The sequence below is a fragment of the Podarcis filfolensis genome, assembly GCF_964270895.1.
Source record: "Podarcis filfolensis genome assembly, chromosome: 7".
Taxonomy (NCBI): Eukaryota; Metazoa; Chordata; class Lepidosauria; order Squamata; family Lacertidae; genus Podarcis; species Podarcis filfolensis.
The window spans coordinates 43,369,933-43,393,708 of record NC_139603.1 but is presented as its reverse complement, the minus strand read 5'-3'; the positions used below and the strand labels follow the sequence as shown (position 1 = coordinate 43,393,708).

The 23,776-nt window shown below is 39.3% G+C and overlaps 1 protein-coding gene and 1 long non-coding RNA gene across 12 annotated transcripts in view; one reads left to right on the top strand and one right to left on the bottom strand.

The window, feature by feature from the left end:
* MTCL1 (microtubule crosslinking factor 1) overlaps positions 1-11,011 on the top strand; it is a 92,449-nt gene extending 81,438 nt beyond the window's left edge. For 9 of the 11 annotated variants that reach the window (XM_083622464.1, XM_083622458.1, XM_083622463.1 and 6 more), the window contains 2 exons: positions 282-1,836; positions 9,824-11,011. In XM_083622464.1, coding sequence (XP_083478590.1) covers positions 282-1,836; positions 9,824-10,003 — 1,735 coding nt within the window. In that variant the 3' untranslated portion in view covers positions 10,004-11,011. Of the gene's footprint in view, positions 1-281; positions 1,837-5,217; positions 5,276-9,823 lie in introns of all 11 variants that reach the window. The other 2 variants (XM_083622459.1, XM_083622466.1) reach the window with 2 other exon arrangements.
* LOC310766463 lies at positions 2,244-8,570 on the bottom strand. Its single transcript, XR_014550170.1, has 2 exons — positions 5,847-8,570; positions 2,244-4,782 (listed from the first exon to the last, which is right to left on the bottom strand). It is a non-coding gene; the product is annotated as an uncharacterized lncRNA (long non-coding RNA).
* Positions 11,012-23,776: the final 12,765 nt, after the last annotated feature.

The window sequence follows — 23,776 nt, the reverse complement described above, 5'->3', positions numbered from 1 at the left end:
TTTACCCATCAATAGCTGTGGTTAAGTGTAGGACAAAACAGCACAGAGGTTCAAATATAAAGTGAAAACAAAGCAGATTGCATTTTCTTTAAAATAGTGATATTGGCAGGTGGTGATGCTTATGTGTATGGTTACTTAGATGGTTAACTTAACTTTGTTAAAGTTGCTTTAAATAAGAATGTTTACACTATATGATTACTACTACCCTAAATGATACAACAAATTCAATGCAGACTTCCTGTCAATTTTGTTAATTTGATGCTATGTGCTTCCTTCTTCAGGGCAATGTCTGTCTCCTCTATGTCAGAGTTCAAGCGTTTGATGGACATTTCTCCTTTTCTTCCTGAAAAGACTCTGCCTTCTTCCAGCAGCAAGGAGGAGATAACACCTCCTCTGTCTCCTGATGATCTGAAATACATTGAGGAATTCAACAAAACTTGGGATTACAACACTACCAGAAAAAATGGTGGAGCTGTAGAAAGACCTGGAGATACTTGGGCAGAGAGGACAGAGATTGGGAAGGCAATCAATAATTCAGTTCCAGATCCATTCCAACCACCTTCATGGTACCTCACCACCAGTGTTACTATGACAACTAATACCATGACCAGCCCTGAGCACTGCCAGAAACAACCACTGAGGAGTCATGTTGTTGCAGAAAAAATGGGAGTTAAGGTCTTTCATAGTCCGCCAGTTGTTCGCAGGTTTGAAACCTCAGTGGTAGCTAGCAATGAAGGGAAAAGCCAGTCAGAACCAGACTTTTTGTTCCCCATGACCAAAGTTAAGGGAAATGGGGGCGAGACAAAAGGTGCTTCTTCAGAAGTGTTTGGGCGATGGTCTTCTGACCTCTCCAAACACCACAACGATTTCCTGGAAAGTGGCATTCATCCTATTGAACGTCCTATTTGCACTACTTTGGGTTTTGCGTCCTCCTTGCACAGCCTGGAGATGTCCAAAAACATGAGTGATGACATGAAAGAGGTAGCTTATTCTGTCAGAAATGCAATACGTTCAAATTCGACAGAGCTTCAGTTCAAAGACACAGCTTGTCAGACTAATGGGTTGAGAACTACGGGCACACAGACCACTCAAACTATCAGTGTGGGCTTACAGACAGAAACTTTGCGTAGTATCACAAGCAGTCCACACAGGTGTCTGACACCAAAAGGGGGTACTACACCTGTCTCATCACCATCAAGAAGCTTAAGGAGCAGGCAGGTGGCACCTGCTATTGAAAAGGTCCAGGCCAAATTTGAACGCACATGTTGTTCTCCCAAATATGGCTCCCCAAAATTACAGAAGAAAGCCTTTTCCAAATCAGATCAGCCAAATAACAGGACATTGCCAAGCACACCTCAGAAAGGGTTCAGTGAATCTGCTTGGGCCAGATCAACCACCACAAGGGAGAGTCCAGTTCATACTACTATCAATGATGGCCTCTCCAGTTTATTCAATATCATTGACCATACCCCTGTGGTTCATGACACCCTCCAAAAATGCTCCAGGTCCAGCAGCCGATCAAGGTCAGCAGAACCCAGGTCAGAACTGGGTCCTATGCAAGACATGTGCACAAGTATCCGTGGTAGGTCACCCAGTCCCCTCCGTTTTGGCACAGAGCTACAAAAGGATGAAGGAGCTGAAACGACAAGTATCAGGCAGGACTTATCAGCTCCTCCGGGATATACTCTTACAGAAAATGCTGCCAGAATTCTCAACAAGAAACTTATGGAGCATGCCTTAAAGGAGGAGAAAAGGCTAGCTTCATACAGCCCTCCCAGTCTTAGCAATGAGAACAGCACAGGAGAAATAAACAAAGTTGAACCAGGGTCCATTGAGGTAATGAGTTTTATCCTTGTATAGTAAACCTTTTTAGATGATGAATGTTATTTGTGAATGTTGATTAAAATATAAATGTGCAAACATTTTTAAGCAAAAGGGAATTGACTGTATAATGTATGCTTCTTTGAGACTGCATTTTGGAAGAACTTTAATGCAACACTTTTCTATGCTTCACACACATTTGTGGGGGGGACATGGCATTTGTATATAATAGAGATATAAGTAGCAATGGGTCTTTAAATGAATGCACCATGATGATGGATCCAGCCATAAGATGATCATATTGAGGGGTGTTTCATTGTAATATATCTGAAAGATGACACAGCAGTTTTCATATGCGGTATAATTTAAAATATTGATTAACTTGTATTTCATACAGTAACACCATGACAATTTTTAATGTATGTCAGTACAATCTTAAGCAAGTTTATTTATCAAAAGTAAATTCTGCTGAATGCAGTAGAACATAAAAAAATTGTTTTAGGAATTGGAGATTTCATATACACAAAAGGCACTATTTACCACACTCGAGTATCCATGCACAATTGCTTTGAAACTAGCCAGTTTTGTGATCCAAAGCCTCCTGAGACAAATAGGTTTTCAGAGCCTTTCTGAAAGTCTGGAAGGTGGTAGCACTCTGGAGGTCAGCTAGCGATGAATTCCAGACACAGCTTTGGAAGCTACTGACTACAACAAATTTGCCCACAAATTTACTTTTTGGATGGAGGAAACTTTCAGCAGGGCCTCTTTCTTTGGTCTTAGAAGATTTACAGAAGGATACAGTGCCCATAATGCATCCCAGCAAATATCTTCCTACTACATCTTTGAACCCCTATGTATTCTACAATCTTCATAAGTATCCTGCAACATGGCCGTATTGCTTTTTGAGCTGCTCCAGATGTTAATATTTTTCTGGATAGTTCACCTGTGCCATCATGTTTGAAAACTATGTGAGGGTTGCGCCTTGGGTTACATGTGTTTGAAAGCAGAGCAGCACAATAGACATGTGATTTTCACCCAAGGTTGTATGGTTTTTCTCCTGTGTGAAAATTATGTATAAAGATGATTAGGAAATGTTTATTGCTGATCAAGTATGGTCTTATGGATAGAAGTTGGCTTGGGTCAAGGTTTAAATCCCAGCTCAGCAATGAATTCACTTAGGGGCATGTCATGGTAACTTTTGTTATTCTTGAATAAGTGCAGTATTTGCATTTGCATTCTAAATATTTTATATTCTTTTTTTAAAAAATGTGTGAATATGCTATTTAAATGGATCTTCATTATAATGACCATTTGAAATTGGTTCACTGTACCAGTTGTGGCATTAAGACTGCAATCCTGTACCTACTTACTTGGGAGTAAGCTCCACGGAACTCTAAGTAGGCATGTATAGAATTGCACTACAATTTCCAAAACTAGTAACTGAAGTTAACCTTAAATATACACATTTTATAATCCCTTAACATAAAGTAATAATTAAGAAGTTTTACATAAAGGCAAACGCGTTGTGTGGGCAACTTTTATAACCAAATGTCACATACAGGGAAAAAGAAATATTGCCATTGTGTGGTGTGTTACTACTCTTGTTATATCATCTTTTCACAATGGCAATTACTTCACAGGAACTGACTTCAGTTGCTTGGATGTTGTTTGAGCTCACTTCCATAGTTCCACAAAAAGATACAAGTCTCGTTGAGGGTGCTTCCAGACAGGTCTTAATATTGTAAATGTGTTGTAAACAATTATTATTTTTTAAACTTACTGGATTTTCCTCAAAAAGGGTAAATCCAAATTAATTTGGGGGGTGAGGATACAGGCTGGCATTTTTATGGCGGTGACATTGTGGGGACACTGCAAAAATGTTGTATGCAGGAAGAGAACTACTCCCACAGCAAATGCTTTTCTAGAAGCACCCTGAGTAATGCTCCACAAATATGTGGGATGGTGAACTTTGAAAGGCTCAAGTCCAAAGGATGGACGTTTAAAATGTGATAGCATGATGAAAAGTTTATGGAATAATCACTTAGAGCAAGTCAGTTTAGGAAGTTACTTGCTAATGGCTTCTATTCAGATTACCAAATGCATTTTTGCTCGTTTGGTGGCTGGGCTGAACTTAAAATGGCATGCCATGTAAAGTAAAGCATCCTGTCAGTATTGCTCCTTTCTTGATTCTGGCAGTGGGAGTGCCTTACGTATCTGTTCCAAATTAGCCAATCTGCTCATACTGAAAGAATAATTTATTTCTGCTCTGCAGGAATAATGCATCACTGATTTTTGAATACCCGCATGGAATGCCAGTTAGAAGCTTGTTGCTATTTCATTTGTGCTTCTTACAATTGTTTTCTTCAAATTTTCCATTTAGGATGCCTTCTGTGATACTTGCTAAAATATAGAATATTTGTGTGCATTCACATGCATATGTGTATTATGTATACACATGTTAAATACACACTGGTGGTTTTTTCATATATGTATATATGTATATATATTGCTCTGTCCCAGGGCAATATGATAAGTTTTGTATCCTCAAAATGCTGTTTTCGAAATGCCTTCTACATCTGCCCTGACCCTACCTCTGCCAAACGTCTATCTGATTAGGAAGTCATGGCATCTATATACACGAAACTTCTTCAGGTCACACAAAAAAACAAAATGTCTGGTTTTTCCTTGAGCTGCCAAGAACTTTGCATACATCCGCCATAGTTCATAGTTCTGTTATTCAAGAAGCTGGGAAAGAGAAGAGCTCCTGAAGAAAGTCCAGCAGGCCACATTATTTGGCAAGAGAGCTGCTGTAGCTGCTGTGCTGTGTCATGCTTCATATTCTGTTCCTAATTGCGTGGCCCTCGCTGCATACTGCCCTCTCTGCTGACAAGCGTTTCCAGTGCTAGAACAGATGGCATCAGAATGCTTTCTCTTTTTTTGCTTCTGCTTTTTCTCCCCTTCCTTAAAGGCAAAGACAAAACAGCAAATTCATATCCACTAGATGTGATTTGTCACCCAGTCTTTCCGATTCTTGCTATATGAACCCATTCCTTGCCTTAAAAAAAAAAATAGACAGAAACTTTCTAATTTCAAAACTTATTCGGACTTTGGAATACATTTGGAACAAGTGGAATACATGCTTACCAATCAGATATAGTCTTTAATGCCATACCCTCATGTAAAGACAATGCTAAAAATTGGGGGTGTCTCCCATTTTCTCAGTGTGATGTTAGCAGTTTACTGCATCTTTCACATAGCCTCTCCAATTATGGCTGTGGCATAATAAATGTTAGCAGTGAAATATGGAGAGCTCTTCAATGCTGACTACATTTCTCTGGTTTAAATATTCTTTCCAACCTACTTCCTCTTTTTTCCCCTCTGTCTGTCTATGTCCAGAACCAAACTGTCTTACTAACTGCCCCCTGGGGACCCTAACCCTGCCTGCCTCACTGCTGTAAGTCCTTTCTACCTTTTTTCCAAAATTCTTTACTTAAAACAACAACTTTTACTTGGTGTAGAAGTATAAACCGAAGAAACAGCAGCATTCCCTGTCACTGGCATGAGCTGACAGTGGATTCCAAATAGAGAATAAAGCTTTTGAGTCATATAGCTCTGTCCTCTAAAACATTTCCCACCAAATATTATTCATTAGTCACTGTCATGAACACTCTCAAACCAGCATGTTTCCTCTTCAACCAGGTCCATTCCATGGAACTAAGTTGAACCAAATTAGTTTTAACGCAGCTTTGCTAGCTATAGGATGCTGCCCACAATGGCCACAGTGCAGTTTTGAAGGTATTTTTACTTGTTGTTCTGTCGTTCTCCATCATTTATTGCACCTGTTAATATAATTCTTCAGTTTCCAGATAAATAGGGCAGAGCCAGCTGCCTTGTTAGGGTCATGCTTTAGATGCAGCAACATGCTCCATTGCTTGTGCTGTGGCAGCTGAAGACCAGTCCACAGGATAAGGTCAGTAAAAGCCCCACAGAAGGCTGGGAGTAAAATGGAAATAAGCTCTACATACCTAGTTTCGAGACTAATGTTGCATTCAGACTTTCATAAATACGGAATTTGCCATTGCAGCATGATAGCGTTGTCATTGCAAAAGTTTTCATTGCATGGTGAGTCATTCCTTTTCTCTCAGATGGAAAGGAAATGGGAAGAAAGCTTCGCAAGGTGAGATGGTTGCCTCACTGAATGAGTCTGTCCTACAGATGTATTTGAACATACATAGTTTGAGAGGCAGGGCTCCTGGGAGTGCACATTCATTACATGTTCAAGACATGCAAACTTTTCCACAGGCACAAACACATGAAAAACCATTCTCTGTGTTTGCAGCAAAAGTTGGCTGTGCACAGCACTGATTGGCTGGAAGTGATGATGGCATAAGTTTTCCCCCTCACAGCTTTTCATCTGTTTTAAAATGGGTCCTGCTTTACGAAAAAGAAAAAAGAGACACAAATTGAGTATCGGCACAATCCTATGCATTTTTATATCTCACTGAGTTCATCATCTCATTAACTTCAGTGGGAGTTTTACCCTAGTAAAGACGTTCAACATTGCGACCTAAATAAGCATGCAACACTTCAAAATAACAAAGCATATAGGAAGAGCAAGATCGATTACTGGGTCAGTTCAAGCCACTTGCTATTATGCCTGCCAAAGGCATAGCAACTGTGAGAGAAAGGTGGGCTTCCCCTGTGGGATGAAATGTGTTGTGAAAGAAGTAAATGGAAACGGGACAAATGTTGAAATGTTGTTGCTTGCGTAAATTACATTGCTTTGACCAAGCAACAACAAAAAGTCTGGTTTTATTCAAAGCACAGATTAGCTTTGCACAGCAACAAAGCAACTAGAGAGGAGCCAAGCAGTTGTGATCTCCACTCTGAGAGTCTGCCCATTTGCTTGTTCACACTGAGGCATATTTGCATTTAGGATTATGTGTGAACCAGGCCAGTGCTGTCCATTACTAGTAAAGTGGTTGCACTGAAGCATCTTATTTATCCTGTCTCATATTATAGACACTCTAAGCAGCAGACCTAAACATGACCATGTATGGCAACACAAAACCTGCCAGTCCTTTATTCACTGAAAGCAGCTATAAATGGTGTGTACTACATACTGGAGTGCAGAAATAAATGTGGGCCTAATTCTGCCTTTCTCTTAAAGCTGCGATAGAAAGTTGTCTGAAATAGGAGTGACATCACTGAAATAAATTAATAAATGTGGCCATGTATTTAGCAAGAATAAGTCAGAGTAACCAAAATTCAACTGAGCTGCACATATAATTACATCTAGGAAAACATAGTCTCAGTTCATCTTTTCTTATGGTAGATGCTGGACATGGTTTTAATATTGTACCATATTTTAACAAGATGAAGACTTATAATTTATTTCCAATGGGCATGAATGTATTCTTCACCTTATTATTGGATGTTTCTTGATAGCTTTCCAGTACAAAAGCTCTATTACTGATTTAAAATGCTAGGAATTCTCAATTTAATGGGCTCTTGAAGTGTAGCATTTTGTCTCTAGCGCTGGAGCTAAAGAGATTCGGCGGTTGCTAGAGGCCTGATACATACAGAATATGTATCCAATGTATACCATCTCTTTATTCAGTTTCCAGGCACTCTCCCCCATAAAGTGTTGTGGTCCTTTTCTCTCCATAGGCAAAGGGCTTTTTCAAGGGTAGCTTGAAGACAATAACACGAGTGCAACCTCTCTTCATTCCATGACATTGTGTTTTGTGCATCCTGTTTCAGTCTGTTTCTGTCTCTTCTGCCCTTGCTTCCATGAAGCAACCATCCTGTGCACAATTACCTGAGAATAAGTCCCCCCTGAATTCTGTGGGACTTACTTCTGAGTTACATGGTTAGGGATTGTGGAGAAAAATACTTAACTGTCAATGTCTGCTTTATATCATGTTACCAGGCTCAGCATCCTCCTGTCTTTTACTGCCTTTGTTCCATTTTTATAGCATGGTGTGGTAAATCTCTCACTCCATTTAACATGTGTCTTTGGCTCTTATTCAGTAACTTATTCCATAACTCTTACTATGTGGTATATAACTTCCAGCTTTGTATACTGCCAGGGTACATTTTGATTTGGATTTGTGTATAGCTTACATATCACTCTCTCACCTGTTTAGTGATTTACACCCTCATTGTGGACCTTTTTCTTCTATGTGTTGATAATCTTAGCACTTTTTGCTTTTCGATTCTTAAAGGTACACAGTGGAAACCTGATTATGTGCTTTGGCAAGTTTACACCTCTGTACAAATTGTACGCAAAATTCTCCATTCTGTAGGAAAGTCTGTAATTACTAGCTGCCATCATCAGTCCTAAAATATAAATAAACTGTCAGTGTGAAACATCACAGTTAAAGGCTGTGTACTCCAAATGCAATCAGGCCTTGCATTAAATTTACTTTTCCGGTCTTTAACTTTTCTCCTTCAGTAGTCCTGGGTTGCAGATTGATTTGGGCTGTGGCCAAGGCTGACAAGGCCTTGTAGCATCCTGAAGTAGTACCCCATGTGACTGATTTCTAAAAGTGGCACTCTTTCCTTCTACTTGGATTGATCGATCTCTTTGTGCAATTACAAAAGGGGGAGGGGTGCTCCAATTAAGAACTGTGGAGCCAGAGGTTGGGGGATGATTTTCATTTTTTTACTTCAAGTAAATAGATATCAGTGACTGGTGTTAGCTGGAGCTGCTTGTCTGTTTTACTACTTTTAGTTCGGTTATAAAGGTCAGTTTAGGTCAGTTTTAAGCCAGTACAGTGGTACCTCAGGTTACATACGCTTCAGGTTACACACTCCGCTAACCCAGAAATAGTGCTTCAGGTTAAGAACTTTGCTTCAGGATAAGAACAGAAATTGGGCTCCGGCGGCAGGGCGGCAGCGGGAGGCCCCATTAGCTAAAGTGGTGCTTCAGGTTAAGAACAGTTTCAGGTTAAGAACGGACCTCCGGAACGAATTAAGTACATAACCCGAGGTACCACTGTAATATTGTTTAGCAATTGCCCACCATTGCTCTTTGGTCCAAATTACAGTGGTACCTTAACCTGAAACTGTTCTTAACCTCAAGCGAATGTAATCTGAAGCATATGTAACCTGAGGTACCACTGTACTTTTAAATCCAAGTACACTGAGAGGAAATCACACTTTCTATTCTGAGTGTTCTTCAGTTGATGATTATATCATAATTTTATCGAGAATATTACTGGAACAAACTTGACCATTTGTCCTCTCACTAGCAAATGCAACATCCAGCATAATTGAAAATGTATTAAAGATACTTGGAGGCACTTCACACGATGGAACTGCCTCACATCAAGTATTTTAGTTATGCCTACAGCCAGTGTTTATAATTAGGAAACATATATAAACAGTATACTTCTCCTGAATGTGAACATTTTGAGCCAGACTGCATGTGACAGCAAGAGAATTTTGTGTAGAATCAGGTCCAAATCTCTCTAGCTCATTGGGAAGGTGCAATTTGAATAGCAGCATGAGTAGACAAGTTGAGGCGTTAGAATTCTCCCCTATTCAACCAGTCTTCTTCCTGGGTGCACTTTGTTGTTGTTAAGTAACCTTTGAGGTGACTCCAAGATCAGAAGTAAACCTTACTGGGATAAAACTGGTATTAAAAATGGGGTGGGTTGGAAATTCATCTCCCCCCCCCCCGCCTTGTATTATAGAAGACTGGCAGGACTCTGGGCCTCCTCTAGTTGCCATCTCAGTTATTTTCTTCCAAAATCCTAGTCAGTGAATGTTGGTCAGAAACATCAGTTCACTTAAATTACTTGCCTCATCCTTTCATATTTTGCTTCATTGGTTACAGGCAAAAGTCAAGAATTTAAGAGCTGTCTACAAAAATGTGTTTTTTGCTGCTTTGGTTTCCTTGCCAAACTACATATGCTTAGATTTTGGATTTAGCTTTCTTTCATTGTGTGATATATAAATTGGTAATTTTGTTCCTCTCCATTTTTTCACAAAAAAGGAACTACCTTGTTCCGCACTTGCTCCATCCTTAGAATCCTGCTTCTCCCGACCAGAGAGACCAGCGAATCGACGCCCACCTTCCCGATGGGCCTCACATTCCCCTACTGCCTCACTATCTCAGTTAACTGGGGAGGAATATGGAAGCATGGAACTGCCGTTGGAGAACCCAAACCAGTGATGCAAGCCTGCATGAATTATCACAGAATAATTCACTGTCTTTTGCATAGTAGCACCATTACCATGGCCAGTCTCTGTCAGCGAGGAGAGCTCAAGTTGCAGAGGTTAAAGAATGTTCTAGAATGCAGCTGCTTTGTGTACCTGAGAAACAGATGTTTCTAGAATGAAACAGTTAATGTGCCTGTAATAACTTATTTTTTTCATAGCTCAGAAAACTATTTTTGCCTCCATCTTTTCTACACACAGTATATTAGGATCTAAAAGATATGCAGATAAAGATAAGGTTTTAAATAAAACATGAATTATGTTTCAAGGGAAACTGAATGTGTTCTCTCTTTCCCGCTCTCTGACTACTGACTGCCTTCTGTTATATTTGCACCGTTAAGGTTTGGGTTTTGTTCTGGTTCTCTTTTTTTGTTTTTAAAATTAGAATTTTAAGTTAATTATGTTGGTTATCAGTTTGAGAAAGAAAATTCATAGAGGTGCTTTAGCATGTCTGAAGCAGTAACTTTTAAGTAGTGAAAAAGCCATTGAACTAGTTGACTAGAGTTGTCTTAAATAAACTAGAGGGGAATGCAGGGAATATGGAATGAAATGTTTAGAAAAGGGCGGGGGGAACCTCAGACAGTCTTAATGAAGTGAGCTGTACGATACATACACACACAAAAGATTTGCATGTCATTAGGTTCCTAGCACTTTAGTGCATGTACACACTGCTACTGTACTCTCTCAGTCACATCCGTGTCTCAATTTCTTTCTCTGTTATATTGTTGTGAATTTATCTGTACTGTACTTTTAATGTTGGTATTCTTGCATTGATTGTACAAAAAAAGATTTTTAAATAATTGTTCAAACAGTTCAACTGACTATGTACAGTGTTTATTGAAAACTTCCCTTGTTTGAGGGAAAGCACTGAGAACTCTGGGCATACTAAATTGTAACTGGCCTTGTTTTAAAAGTCTGTTTGAGACCATGTGGTGTGGAAATAAATTCCTCAGTATTTACAAAATGCTGGAGTTTGTTTGAAGCTTGATATTCCTAAACCTGTTTCCCATCTATTACATGAATGCTAGCAAACATCCTTAACAAGATAGAAGAATTTGAATATGAACAAATGGACATGTACAACCCCCCCCCAAAAAAGCTGAACTTGTAGAGTATGAAGAACTACGGTATGTTGGGAGTGTTCTTTGCTGTTTGCAAAAGAAAGAAAAAAAATAGTTCACTAGGGTGACAGTTTCTTTTTTATGTTTCCTTTGATATTTAGTGTTTGATCATGAGCATATGCTGATACCATCTATCAAAACAGACAAAATTTAAAAGCCAGACTTAAAAGCCAGATTTAACACATTCTTGTATCATACCAGGTAAGAATTGGCAGACGTTTGCTTTTCTTACAAGTATCTTTGCTCTGAAAGCATTTATGGGCAGTTAGGGCAATGCAAGGATGACTAGTGCTGTGTGATCTTGAGCCATTTTTCAACTGTGCCTCCTACTGCATTCCCAGAGGCCACATCAGAACTTCTGAGCACTTAAAAGGGGCCTCCTGAGTATTTGCCCTTCAGTGCCTCTTGGCACCCTAGTCAAGTATTCCACATTTTTTAATTGTTAGGGACAGTGGGGCTTCAACATGAAGAGGAAGAAGATAGGGGATGAAAGACAAAGGGAAGATGTGGTGTATAGAGGCTATGTTGCAAGGAAACACAGTAAGACTGTAGATCATCTTTAGTGCTAAGTTGGTGCAGAAGCTAAGAGAGGTGCCCTAACTTACAGTTTCTGTGTCTTTTTTGTGAATAGGCACACATATAATTCTTTAATTGTGATACCAACGTTTCTTTTAATTTTTTGAGCTCAAGGGATAATGCTGTACACTATGTTCCCAATCAGCAATACAGTAGTATCTCAATGTGTACTGGAAAACGTTGTTAATCTTACAGCCAGAGATGTCTCAGATGGTTTGATAAGTGAGAAAGGATCAATTCCATTAGATATTTCCAGTCTTTTCAAACTCAAATCTCAAAAGAAACTGGTTGATTCAGCTGATGAATTTCAGTAGTAATTTGATAATTCTGCCTCAGATGAGAATTATGAAATAAGCACCTTGGATAGTGCAGTCCTTTTGATAGATATTGTTATCTGCTGGAGGTTTTGATACAATTGAGGTGTATACGTTTTGTTAAATAAATAGTCAATCAGATTAAAGAGAAAGAACTAGTTGCAATGGTGTAATCACTCCTCTGCAATTAACTCCAATGCATTGGGCCAGGAGATGTAATTTCATTTCTTTATTTCCTCAGGTTAAAAAAAGATAAAGCTGATACCCCAGAAACATGAGCTCTCTTTTTCCTATATAGAAAGATACAAATGGGAAAACAGATTATAAGGAGTGCAGCCTAGGGCTTCTTTGAATATTCATAATCAATCTTCCTTAAGAGAGAGAAAGAGAGAAACGAGAGAAAGAGTCACACATAACTAGGCACACATAACTAGTTAATGACTCCCAGAAGCGATGTTTGCTCTCTGAAATCAGTGCACACAGCCAAGCCATCGGATTAGTCCTTAGCCATCCTGAAATAGTAAGGTGTGTCAGGATAAGCAGCTTGCCATGGGTTGTCAAGTAAACTGCTTACATAACTGCAGGAATGACTGATACAAGAGGCTGGCTGAACCTAAGGAGCCAGAAAAGAAAAGAAGAGAGGGAGCCAAATGCATAAGGAAAGCCCTTCAAAAGATCTGAAACCCACATTAATGTAACGTTATGTTCCCTGCGGTCAAATCCTTGAGCACAACAGTATCAAATATGTCGCCCAAGATCTTTAAAAGCATGTGGGCTTTCACGTTTTAATTATGACAGCGTTATTTTTCTGTTTTAACAAATATATTTTCTTTGTTAATATGGTTGATATGTTCTGCAACATTGATATGTTCTGCAAAAGATTTAAGGTAACTTCTGTCTCAACTTTATGAAAGTTTGATGTCCACTGGGTGCAATTGTGCTGGCGAATTACAAACTGAAGGACTCAGCAGAAATAGATAGAAAGAAATAAACAGGCTGGTGTAGGTTTTCAGTATGATGCTTCCCTTTGCTTTTTTGTTATAGCATTTCTCACCTCCAATAAGCTTTATTTTTATTTTTATTTTCTCTTTACAAACCTGATGTAGATAATAGTTAGATGTTGTTGGGTTGTTGTGGCTGTGTGTGATGTGTGTGAAGATTGAGCATTTTCACATACAACTGAAGTTTTGCAGATAATAATCATTTTGGGCTGCTGTTCCAACTGGAAATCTCTTGTATAGGCTATGATCTCCCAACAAACCCTAAATAACTCTCCTTTTGATACTTCATTCAGAAGTCATTAATACTGATTTATGCCTGGTTACTACACTGCTAACAACAGTGAGACAAGTGTATTGCACAAAAATGGAGAAATAAAGATCTTACCATAACTGGCTGGTTAAGGAAAACTTGCCAAACCATCTTAATGAGAAAGTTTACCTATGAAAGCAATGCAATACATAATAAGAAAACAAATTTATTGAGAGGTGGGCCTTGTTTTTACAGTTCTGGAATGACTGTGTAAATAACGTTATTTTTCATTTTAATTTATTCATGGTACCAGTGGCGTAGCGTGGGTTGTCAGCACCCGGGGCAAGGCAAGTAATTTGCGCCCCCTAACCCGTGGATTTCAGCAGGGGGTAGAGAGCTGCGAGTGTGAGCGCCCCCCCCCGATGTTGCGCCCGGTGCGGCCGGGCCCCCCTGCACCCCCCACGCTACGCCACTGCATGGTACTATAGAGTTTCAGTTACATTGTCACTCCACCCTCTTCGTATGTCAGTTTCTTGTCTTTTTTTGTTTTTGTTTCATTTGTTTACTTTTCTGCATGAGAAGCAAAGTTGCCTGATTATAATGGTTTTTGTTTCATGTTGTTATAATATAATATTACTATTTATAAAAAAGTGGTATGATACTGCTTTAAATGTATAGTGCAGTGTGATTCAAAGTGCCAAGAGCTGGCAGGCCTTTCTTGATCACAGCTGCTGAAGAAAATGCAGTTGTGACCTCAGATATCGTTGCCAACTTGCCACATGTACAGCCTGATTTTCTGAATTCTTGGTGTGAAGAACTGACCCACCAGCTGTTGCCATCTCAAAGGTCAAAGTTATTAGCTTGTAATAGAAAAAAAATAATGTGACATTATTCCTGAATTATTAAGCTTAAGGCCAAGGAAGCAAAAACGCACATTATTTATTCACATAGACTGCAGCTTTCCACTATGGCATGTCAGCATTAATCATCCAGGCACTTATGTAGCTTATCTTTTAAGCAGCAAATAATTAGAGCTTCTTTCATAGGCTGAACTAAATAATTTAGTAGAATCATTTCTTCTAATCAGAAAAGTCTTGAGAAAGGGGCAGCAAGGAAAATGATGAGCAGGTTCCCTAAGCAGCATCCTAAGGAATTAAAAAGACTGTTCACTATAGCAGTGTGGTATGAAGAGACGTGTAACATAGCTCTGATTTTTAACACTTTAAATTTCCCACAAAAGAGAGGAGATCCTGATATAAAAGTAGGTAGTGCCAAGGAAACTCCTTTAACTCCAAACCTTATGGGAGCTATTTTAAATGTTGCCTAAATTAATTTTGACCTAGCTGTGATAGTAAATTAAATTGCTAAACATCTGCTGTCATTACAGTGAGATCCTTTTGTAAAAGCTTACAAAATGTCAACCGCGCACGCATCTGACAATGTCCTGTGACATTTTTTTAACACTGATATTCATTACCTCAGACTTCCAATGAGTTTATTACTTCATAGAAGTGACAGAGAATTCTAGCAGAGAAGGTTATTAGACTTGGTGCATATAGAAATGCTGGTGGTGTGATTTCAACCTAGAAGCAGGTATTTTAATGGAGAGTAATGCATTATGCACAGAAATTTCTTTGGCAACTGCTGAGTGAGAAGTACCCCTTAGGCAGCTATGAGGTGGCCAACCTAGTCTCAAATTCTTCCATTCCAATATTACAATGGATCTTTAAGAAGATTTTCCAACACGATATAAATTCTAAGTACTAAAACAGGGATGGGGAAACCTGTGGTCTTCCGAATGTTGCCAGCAAGTCCAATGGTCAGGGATGGTGGCACCACAGCAAGATCTCAGGTTTCCCATCCTTGGAAGACAGCAGAAGCTGAAATATATGCAGCAAAAAGGGGAAGAGGTATGTGTGTCACTTAAAATTGGGACTTCAACTTTACTGTTCGGCCTGTCTTTACTGTTTATGATTCCCATGCGTAGTTTCTGAGGTAAACAAAATAATTGTTCTGGAATGAGATGAAAGGCAGTAAGTAGATCAAGGTCACCTGGTAAGTTTCATGAGTGAATGGGGATTTGTTCTGTGGTCTTCCAGGCCCCAGTACAACACTATAATCGTACACTACACTCTGTGCTTTTCTTCTAGAAAAAAGGTACCGGTACTGTATACCCTTGAATACCTACAACAGAAGGTATTGAAATGGGGCAAAAAAACAGCTAAAATGTTAAATAAACCTTGAGATGTAATAGATTCTTTGAGCACCTTAACAGTAAAAGAGGCCATACAACCAAATAAAGCTATCACTTTACAATTACAAGAGAATCAAACTAATAAATTATAAAGATTGCATAACCTAATTTTGCGAGATGGAGAAATAAGAGAAACTGGAAAACAACATCTGGAAATATGCTTTCAACATAACATTACTTCAGAAGAGGAGTGGCCAACTATATGGGATGTAGCTAAAGCATAAACGAGAGGGGTCCTCATACCGAATACAATCAAACAACAAAGAAAATCTAAACAGAGAAATAAAGCTCTTACTGTATATCGGATATCATAAGGAAAGAACATAAACTAACCCAAATATACAAATAGCATGAAACAAAATGGTATGGCTATGACAATAAATAAACCTTCTAGATTGCTACTTGCTTTTTTGAAGGATAAACAAGTGCGAACTTTGAAACTGGTAAAAGGTACCGGTATTTGCAATAAAAGCTTCTCAGCTCAGGAAAGCCCAAGAGTCCTGTCTTGCGCCCTGAGTTTTCCACCCTTTCCTGCCATTTTGATATATCTGTGATGTGCATTATAATGTTCCCATAATAGGTTTTTGAGAGCTGTCTGTTTTTTGTTTGTTTGGCCTTGGCTATAATCTGTATTTGGTTGACCAATGAAATCTGATGATGATGATGACGATGACAACAACAACAACAATGATACTGGTAATAAAGCATAAAGATAAAATAGCCACAAGTTCAAAGGATATTATACGTTACTTTCAACAATTCTACCAGGAGCTATACTTCTCATGAACAGCTTTCCCCTCCCCACTTCACCAGAGAAGCATTATTATTATTCCATTTTTTGTGTAAAAATCAGAATTGAATGTCTTCCACACCGTCCTTTGTATGCTGACATATGGTGATCACAGTGTGAGAGAAAGTGGAGCTGGGGGTGGGGGGCTGCTCTTCCTCTTTCATGTCTGGTGTTGCAACAAGGAGGTCTTCAAAGCAATTCCTGGAAATTGGTTCCTTCAGTATCTCTGATGCCTTAGGAAAATATGTTAATATAGCAGCAGAACCATAGATAGAATCTAAGCTTTGATGCCTTTTAACAAGCTATGCCCTGTGATTGCAGTCACTCTTTATGCAGTGTTTCTTCTGCTGACAAAGAATTCTTAAACAATAATAATACAGGGGTGCAGTAATATAACTGGAAAATTAGTAATCCATTCAGGCTAGAATGGATTAGTGAGACGGAGTCTACTACTATATATTGGTAACGTTGCAGAACCCAGCAGAGATTGGGTGAATAGTGGAAGATGGAGGTGTTCATGGAAACTGTGTCATGGCTTTGAATACTTCATTTTAATTATCTGTCACAATGGGGTCATGTGACTGACAAAGTGGACTTTGTCCCACTTGTTCAGTAAAGGGGTTCGTCTTGTTATGTTAGAAGCAGATGCTCTCCTATTCCTCCTATACCAGTTCAGATACCCAGGACTTAGGACAGGTTTCTTTACATTGCAAAACTTACTACAAGCATTGACTTTATACACAGTCTTGTTCAGTTGTTGCAGAGAGCTGACATTCTGAGGATAGCTCAAAGTAATTGTGCCTATATGGCAGTTTCATCCAGAGACCAGCAAAAAAAGATATTGAAGACTGACAAAAAAAGACATAAACTTTCCTTTTTTCTCTTTAGTAACTTGCTCCTCTGCTCCTGTTATATGTAGAGGTCTGTCAGGGACTGGGCAGAGAAGGAATGGTGGAGACCTCCTTCCCATCCTGACCCTTCCAGGGAGGAGGAAGAGGAAGACAGTATAGATTTACAACAGTGGTTTGCAGGAGGTCACAGCTCAGAGGCAGATGAGGGGGAAAGCTGGGAAATAATGGGACAGGAGGAGGCAGCGGAATGAGAGCTGACTGAAATGGTGTCATTGGAATGCATTCCAGACCTTCCATCTCCTAGAACCCGGTGAGCCTTGAAAGTAGGAGAGCAAAGTGCTCAAAGACAGAGGACACGTAGCAGCACCCGTAGAAGTGACGAATGAGGGTGTGGGAGAGACGGAGGCTGGAGATTCCACTCAGGACTACTCCATTATCCAAGAGTCTGGGTTCTATAGCCTCTCTCTGTAAATATTGAATAAAAAAGGACGGTAAGAAACCTTTCCTTGTCTTTCTACTTTCCTGGGCAAGAGGTCCAACATAATACTGATTTATTTGGTAGGTACCAGAATACTAATAACAAATAAATGTGGTGATCTTAAACCTCCTGCATTGAAGGAGTTCAATTGAACTTTAGTGGGAGTTGGTTGGCATTACCAAATTGATTGAAAATATGCATCCAAAAGATGCTACACAATTAACAGAAATGTTTCAAAAATGATAGTTGCTAGTTATTGGCTTTCCCATGAATATAAGATATAATTTAGACAATAGTTATTGTAATATTTTTTTTCTTTGTTGTGAATTTTGGATGTAATATCTATGAATACATACTTGGGAGCAAGCCTCATTGAACAAAGTAGGACATACATAGGAATGCATAGGATCGTGCTATTTTTGTATCAGACACACACACACACACCCCTGAAAGAGGAAGAAGAGGAATGAACCATTATCAATATGTAAAAAAACACCTCCTGGCCAGACTTTCTTTTAGGAACCCAATATGGAATTGACAGATTGTCCATCTTTAGAGGAGGTAGGTTAATAGGATCCTGCATCTGTTGCACTGGCCAGACTCCAAACATTCTCCTTTTCCTGCTATCATATCATAGTCAAGGTTAAAGAGATAATAAATAAATAAGAAAAGATGGTTTTTAGGATTACTTCAAAACAGAATAACCATCACCACTTACCATTTGAGTGATATTACTGTGTGGTTGCTATAAGCCAATGCTTTTCTTTCTGGTGAACGAAGAATTGTAAGAAAGCTTAAGGCCCTTGCCTTTGTTGTATTGTAAAGGAAATAGACCCATCAGGCAGAGAAGAGACACATAAGTGCTCTGAAGCTGCCTTAGGAAGAACATTTTTAGAGGGATTGACGTGTTTCAAAGATAATGTGAAAAAGGACTACTGAATTTTTGCTCAGTGCATTTACCCTAGTCAGTAAACTGTGTGGAGACAAACCTGGCAGAATTTTTGTCACTTTCTAAACCAGGTTTTAACACAACTGGTCCTATTTCAGAAACTCTACCTACATAATGAGCAAAGCAGACATGGACCTTTTTTGCACTGGCACCTAACATCTGGAGCACCCTCCCATTCAATCCTAGAAGTGTCAACTATGATGCGTTTTAGATATCATTTATTTATGTATTTATGTATTTATTTATTTAAACATTTATAATCTGCTCTTTCATAAAATATAACAAGGTGGCTTACAACATATGAAATACAATATAATCAATCTATAAATATGTATAAAAACATAATTAAAAACATCAGTAAATATTTGGTGGTTTGAAGAAAAAAACATATTATGATGGCCTGTCAAAGCCGGCCTTTTTAAAGATTGCACTGTTCAGTATTTTGATTCTGGATTTTTATTCATATTATGTGTTTCTTTACTTTCTAAACCACTTAGATTGTTATTTTTATATTCAGTGGTCAACCCTAAATCGCCTGATGGACCTCACTCTGTAGATCCTTATAGATGTTGACTAGCATGGGGAGAGGAATGGAATCCTGAAATATGCTATGGATCATGGAGTCAAGCAGAAGTCCTCTAATGCCATCCTTCTGAACCGGCCTTGTAGGTAGGAGCAGAATCACTGCAATATTGTACCTCCCCCCCCCAACCCATTCTCAACTGACAGAACTGGTAAAATAACGTGCTGGTGGTATCGAAAGCTGCTGTCTCCCAGAGGAGTGCATAAAGCAATGTGACCAAGTCTGTTTTGGTACCAACCTGGAGCCTGAAATGGGCCTTCGCCATGAATGCCTGAAGCTGACAAGGCATCACTCCCTTGAGCACCTTGCCCCAAATGGGAAGTTTTGCAGCTGACCCACGTAGCAGTGGGTCCAGAGAAGGCTTTTAAAAGAGTGGCTACCAATTAATCTCTTTCAAGATGGTGACACAATGACTCATTAACTACCTCTAGGATCCAACCAGTCAATCTTCCACTGCCTTTCATCTGCAAACATTTAAACTGATTCCATGATCAACACCATCTAACAAGAAGGACGAAATGTAAAATTTTAAAATAAAGAAATAAATACATATAATATTAGAACTAGTGTCTGGCTCATCCACCTGTCCACACAGTATCTCCCTCAGACTCATGGCCCCTTCCCAGTTAATACTTCTTCAAAAGTAGGAATGGTTCTTCTATCACCCAGGTCTACTATTCAGTCAAAGTAGGGAAGTACATAACTAGTGATGGGGAAGAAAAGGTCTCTATTCTGATTTCTGATCAGTCAAGAGAGATACAAAATCTTGAAGAAAGGCTGGTTCCCTGAGCTCATGCTTCCGTAGGGAGTCTTACCTCATATGCTCAGATGTCTAGATTTGCTTTCGGCAGATAATGTAATTTAATTGTCTTAGAAAACAGCACTGTGCATTCCCATAGCCAGCAAGAATGGAAGATTTACCATCACACACAAAAAAACCCACTGTTGTTCCCTGGTAGCAAATATTGTTTGATGTAATTTAAATTTAGATTTCCTTTCTCTCTCTCCTCAAACTTACATGAAGAGGTTAGCAAGTGTGTATGATGTATGTATTAATAATCCATTTTAAACTGTACTCCAAAGGCATCGCTATAAATGCATCTCTGGCACATTAGGAAGTGTTCTAGCAAATTATCTATCGGTAATAAATAATGCAGAATGCATTTTGCTGGCAGGGTAAGCACATCCATTAAGTTTGAGCTCTCATATGCACACTTCTGTGGCAGCAGAAAGCACTGTATTGATTCTTCTCCCACTGCTCAGGTAGTAACATGGATGCTATGAGTCACGTTGCTCACTTACTGAGAAAGAGAATTTGCTGATGTGGTCATTGCTCTCCATAGAGAGTGTAAAGTAATGGAAAAATCACAGGGTATGTGGCATAGTTATCAGTGAAGAAAACTAAAGGATATTCTTCTCTTATTTGCACTGCCAATTCAGGAATGAAGCCTCCTTGCTTAAAATTCCAACTTGCTCATGTATCATTTATTTATCAAAGCCATCCATTTCAGTTCCTTGTTCTCTTCCCACCTCCAGCACAGAGTCAAGCTGGGTGGTGAGTTTAAATCTTTTGGTTCACATACACAGAGACGCCAAAGTTGTGAGGGAGGAATCCATTTGTTAGAGCTTTTAAAAATATGCTATAAAAGGATTTTCTTTGCTCTGTTTTTCAATCACCCAGCAGCCCTCTATTCCATTTATTATTTATTGGCACAAGATATTCCTGCCAATATTTCTCCTGTGCTGTGCTCAAGGTTACTATGGTTTGGGCAATATAATCTGAACTGATTTGCACAGTATATCCTGAAATGACAGCTGCTTCTGCTTTAAAACTTGCACAGGATCTAACTGCTATATTTTATATTTCTTTACTTCTGACAAAGAAGGGACCAGATAGAGGTACTATAATAACTGAACTAATCTTCTTCAAAGAGACAAGCATGTATATCCGTCAGTAAAAATCTGTGCTATTTCTCAGCTGAAATGTGCCCAAAACACTGGTTTACAATTTCAGACAAGCCTTCCATTTCCCTTATCATAACTTTAGATAACTCTTCCTTCCACAGTAGAATTTGGAGCCCATGTCAAAATCAGTCACATTTAGTGTATAGCCTTTGCTGAATCCATTCCATTTTTGTACAGTGGTACCTCAGATTACATACGCTTCAGGTTATATACGCTTCAGGTTACAGACTCCGCTAACCCAGAAATAGTACCTCGGGTTAAGAACTTTGCTTCAGGATGAGAACAGAATCGTGCTCTGGTGGCACGGCGGCAGCAGGAGGCCCCATTAGCTAAAGTGGTGCTTCAGGTTAAGAACAGTTTCAGGTTAAGAACAGACCTCCGGAATGAATTAAGTACTTAACCTGAGGTACCACTGTATGCTTATTTAATGTACATTGTCTAGACAGTCATACACCATGCTCATAACTTTTTTCTTGGGTGGGGTAATGTTTGGGACATGATAGCACTGGAGTGCACGATAATATCTCGATAAATCACAATAAGCACTACATTGGAATGCCAATTTCATGCGAAAACCACAACATCAACTAACCCAGGCATGAAGATAAAGAATTATCAGTTTCAAATTGTGAGTCCTGTTTAATCCATTTCTCTGCATTTCTCTTATTTCTAGCAGCTCAAGTCATGGAAGAGGTGTGATGCCTGAAGCTAATGCATTGAATGAATTAGATTCTTAGTCTCCTCCGGTCTGTCAACTGACAATTTGTTGGCAATGAAGGAATAAGACATGAACCTGTGCTAAATGTTTTGAATCAGCATTGAAAGCTTCTCAACCCAGTGCTTCTTTTATCAGTAACTGTGTGATGGCTGTCACTTCCTCTAGGTGACTGCTACACAGGTCCAAAGGCTTACAATGAAACCCTGCTTTCCCAACCATTCAGCAGGCAGAACAGGGATTCTCATGTCAGTGGAGTAACTCTCTCAGCAGGCAGAGGCTGGCAGTGCTAAGCAGAGAGACACCTCCACCCAGTTTAACCCCCTGCCAGCCCAGCACAAAGGGTAGGGGGTTGGGTTGCAATGCCCCTCAGCAATATGACTTCATTATTAAAGCTTCTGACTTCATATTCCAAAACAATTTTAACACTAATACATTGAACAATTACTACACTTTAGGTCTGTGACTTGACAGAGAGCCTTCTTATCAAGATCACCTTAGTTATGGAAAACCCACCCAGACCCAAGGTCCACCTGGCATCAGCTGTAACCCTGCCTTTTCCTTCTGGCTTTTGAATTTTAAGAGACCAGCTTGTGCAGCAATACTAACAGACAGTGGATGTTTAGTCTAAGGTATTGAATTTAACTGTTAAAACTATTGTTGTCTTTTAATGCTTATTGTTTCATGTGCTTTATTGCAGAACCCTGCAATAGGGTTCAATGGTGAAGGGCCAGAGGGCCATTTAGATAAATAAATTAATGTTGAAGATGGAGCTTGAAAAACAAATAAATGTCTCCCAGGCTTGGTTGCCTTGTATGGCTGGGCATGGATTTGCAGAACTATGTTCTTGGGTGACATCCACCAGTTCTCAGGCAGTAAGAGCCTCTTACATTTTAAGAAAAAGATGGCCAGTACATCTTGGTAAGATTAAAAAAAGATCTGACTGCAATCCTCTGGTATGACAGTTATGATTAGGCTAGTGTTTAAGTAGAAACCACCCCAGAGATGTGCACCACATCAGTTGGCTATTATCTCATCTTAGGTTTCAGACAGACAAAGGAAATTATACTTGGCATGAGGTTCTCACTGAAATAAAAGGCTTATAGCACAAAGTGGTGGTAGAGAAATGATGTATGCGTATATCACTTTTACAAGTAGACCAGACTGGTATGTTTGCTTGTTCTGTCACAGCCAAGGTGACATTCTGTACCTGGCACAGAAGACTGAACTGACTGGTAGCCATTATTATCAGTGTGCAGTGTTTAATTTTAAGCCACAGTGATGCTTCAGTATCTTTCAATGCCTGGGCCTGCATAATGTCAGATGAATCTATTTTACTAGCCCATGTAGAAAATGTTCAGACAGCGATGCCTGCAAAGGGATGGCAAAGACCATGAGCAAAAATTTAGTCCATGCTGTATTAGACCTTAATACATTTTGATTAAAATCTGGGGGAAACCAAAGGGACACTGTGGAATATTTTAGGAGAGTGGCTGCTGTCAGTCACCACCCTTGGATTTATGAGCAAGATAAGAAAATGAGGCTTTCTTCCAGAGCAACTTGCACCCTGCCACTTTCCCCTCAGAAATTACCTCAGAATTGCCTCAGAATCCATGGAATTTGTGGACACTTACCATTTTCACTATTGGGTTAGATAAGCATGAGTTATTTAATGTTATGGTTTGTTGGTAAATGTGTTTCAACATAAGCATCACTGATTGATTTATTTTGAAGGCATTTGGGGGTCTTCCCCTTGTCTTATGACTATATTTCTGTTCAGTGTTCATTCATCACAACACTGACCTCACTCATCAGCTCAAAAAACTGAAAGGTCACAGTTCACAAAGCAATTGCTTCAAATGATGCCTGTACATTCTGCTTC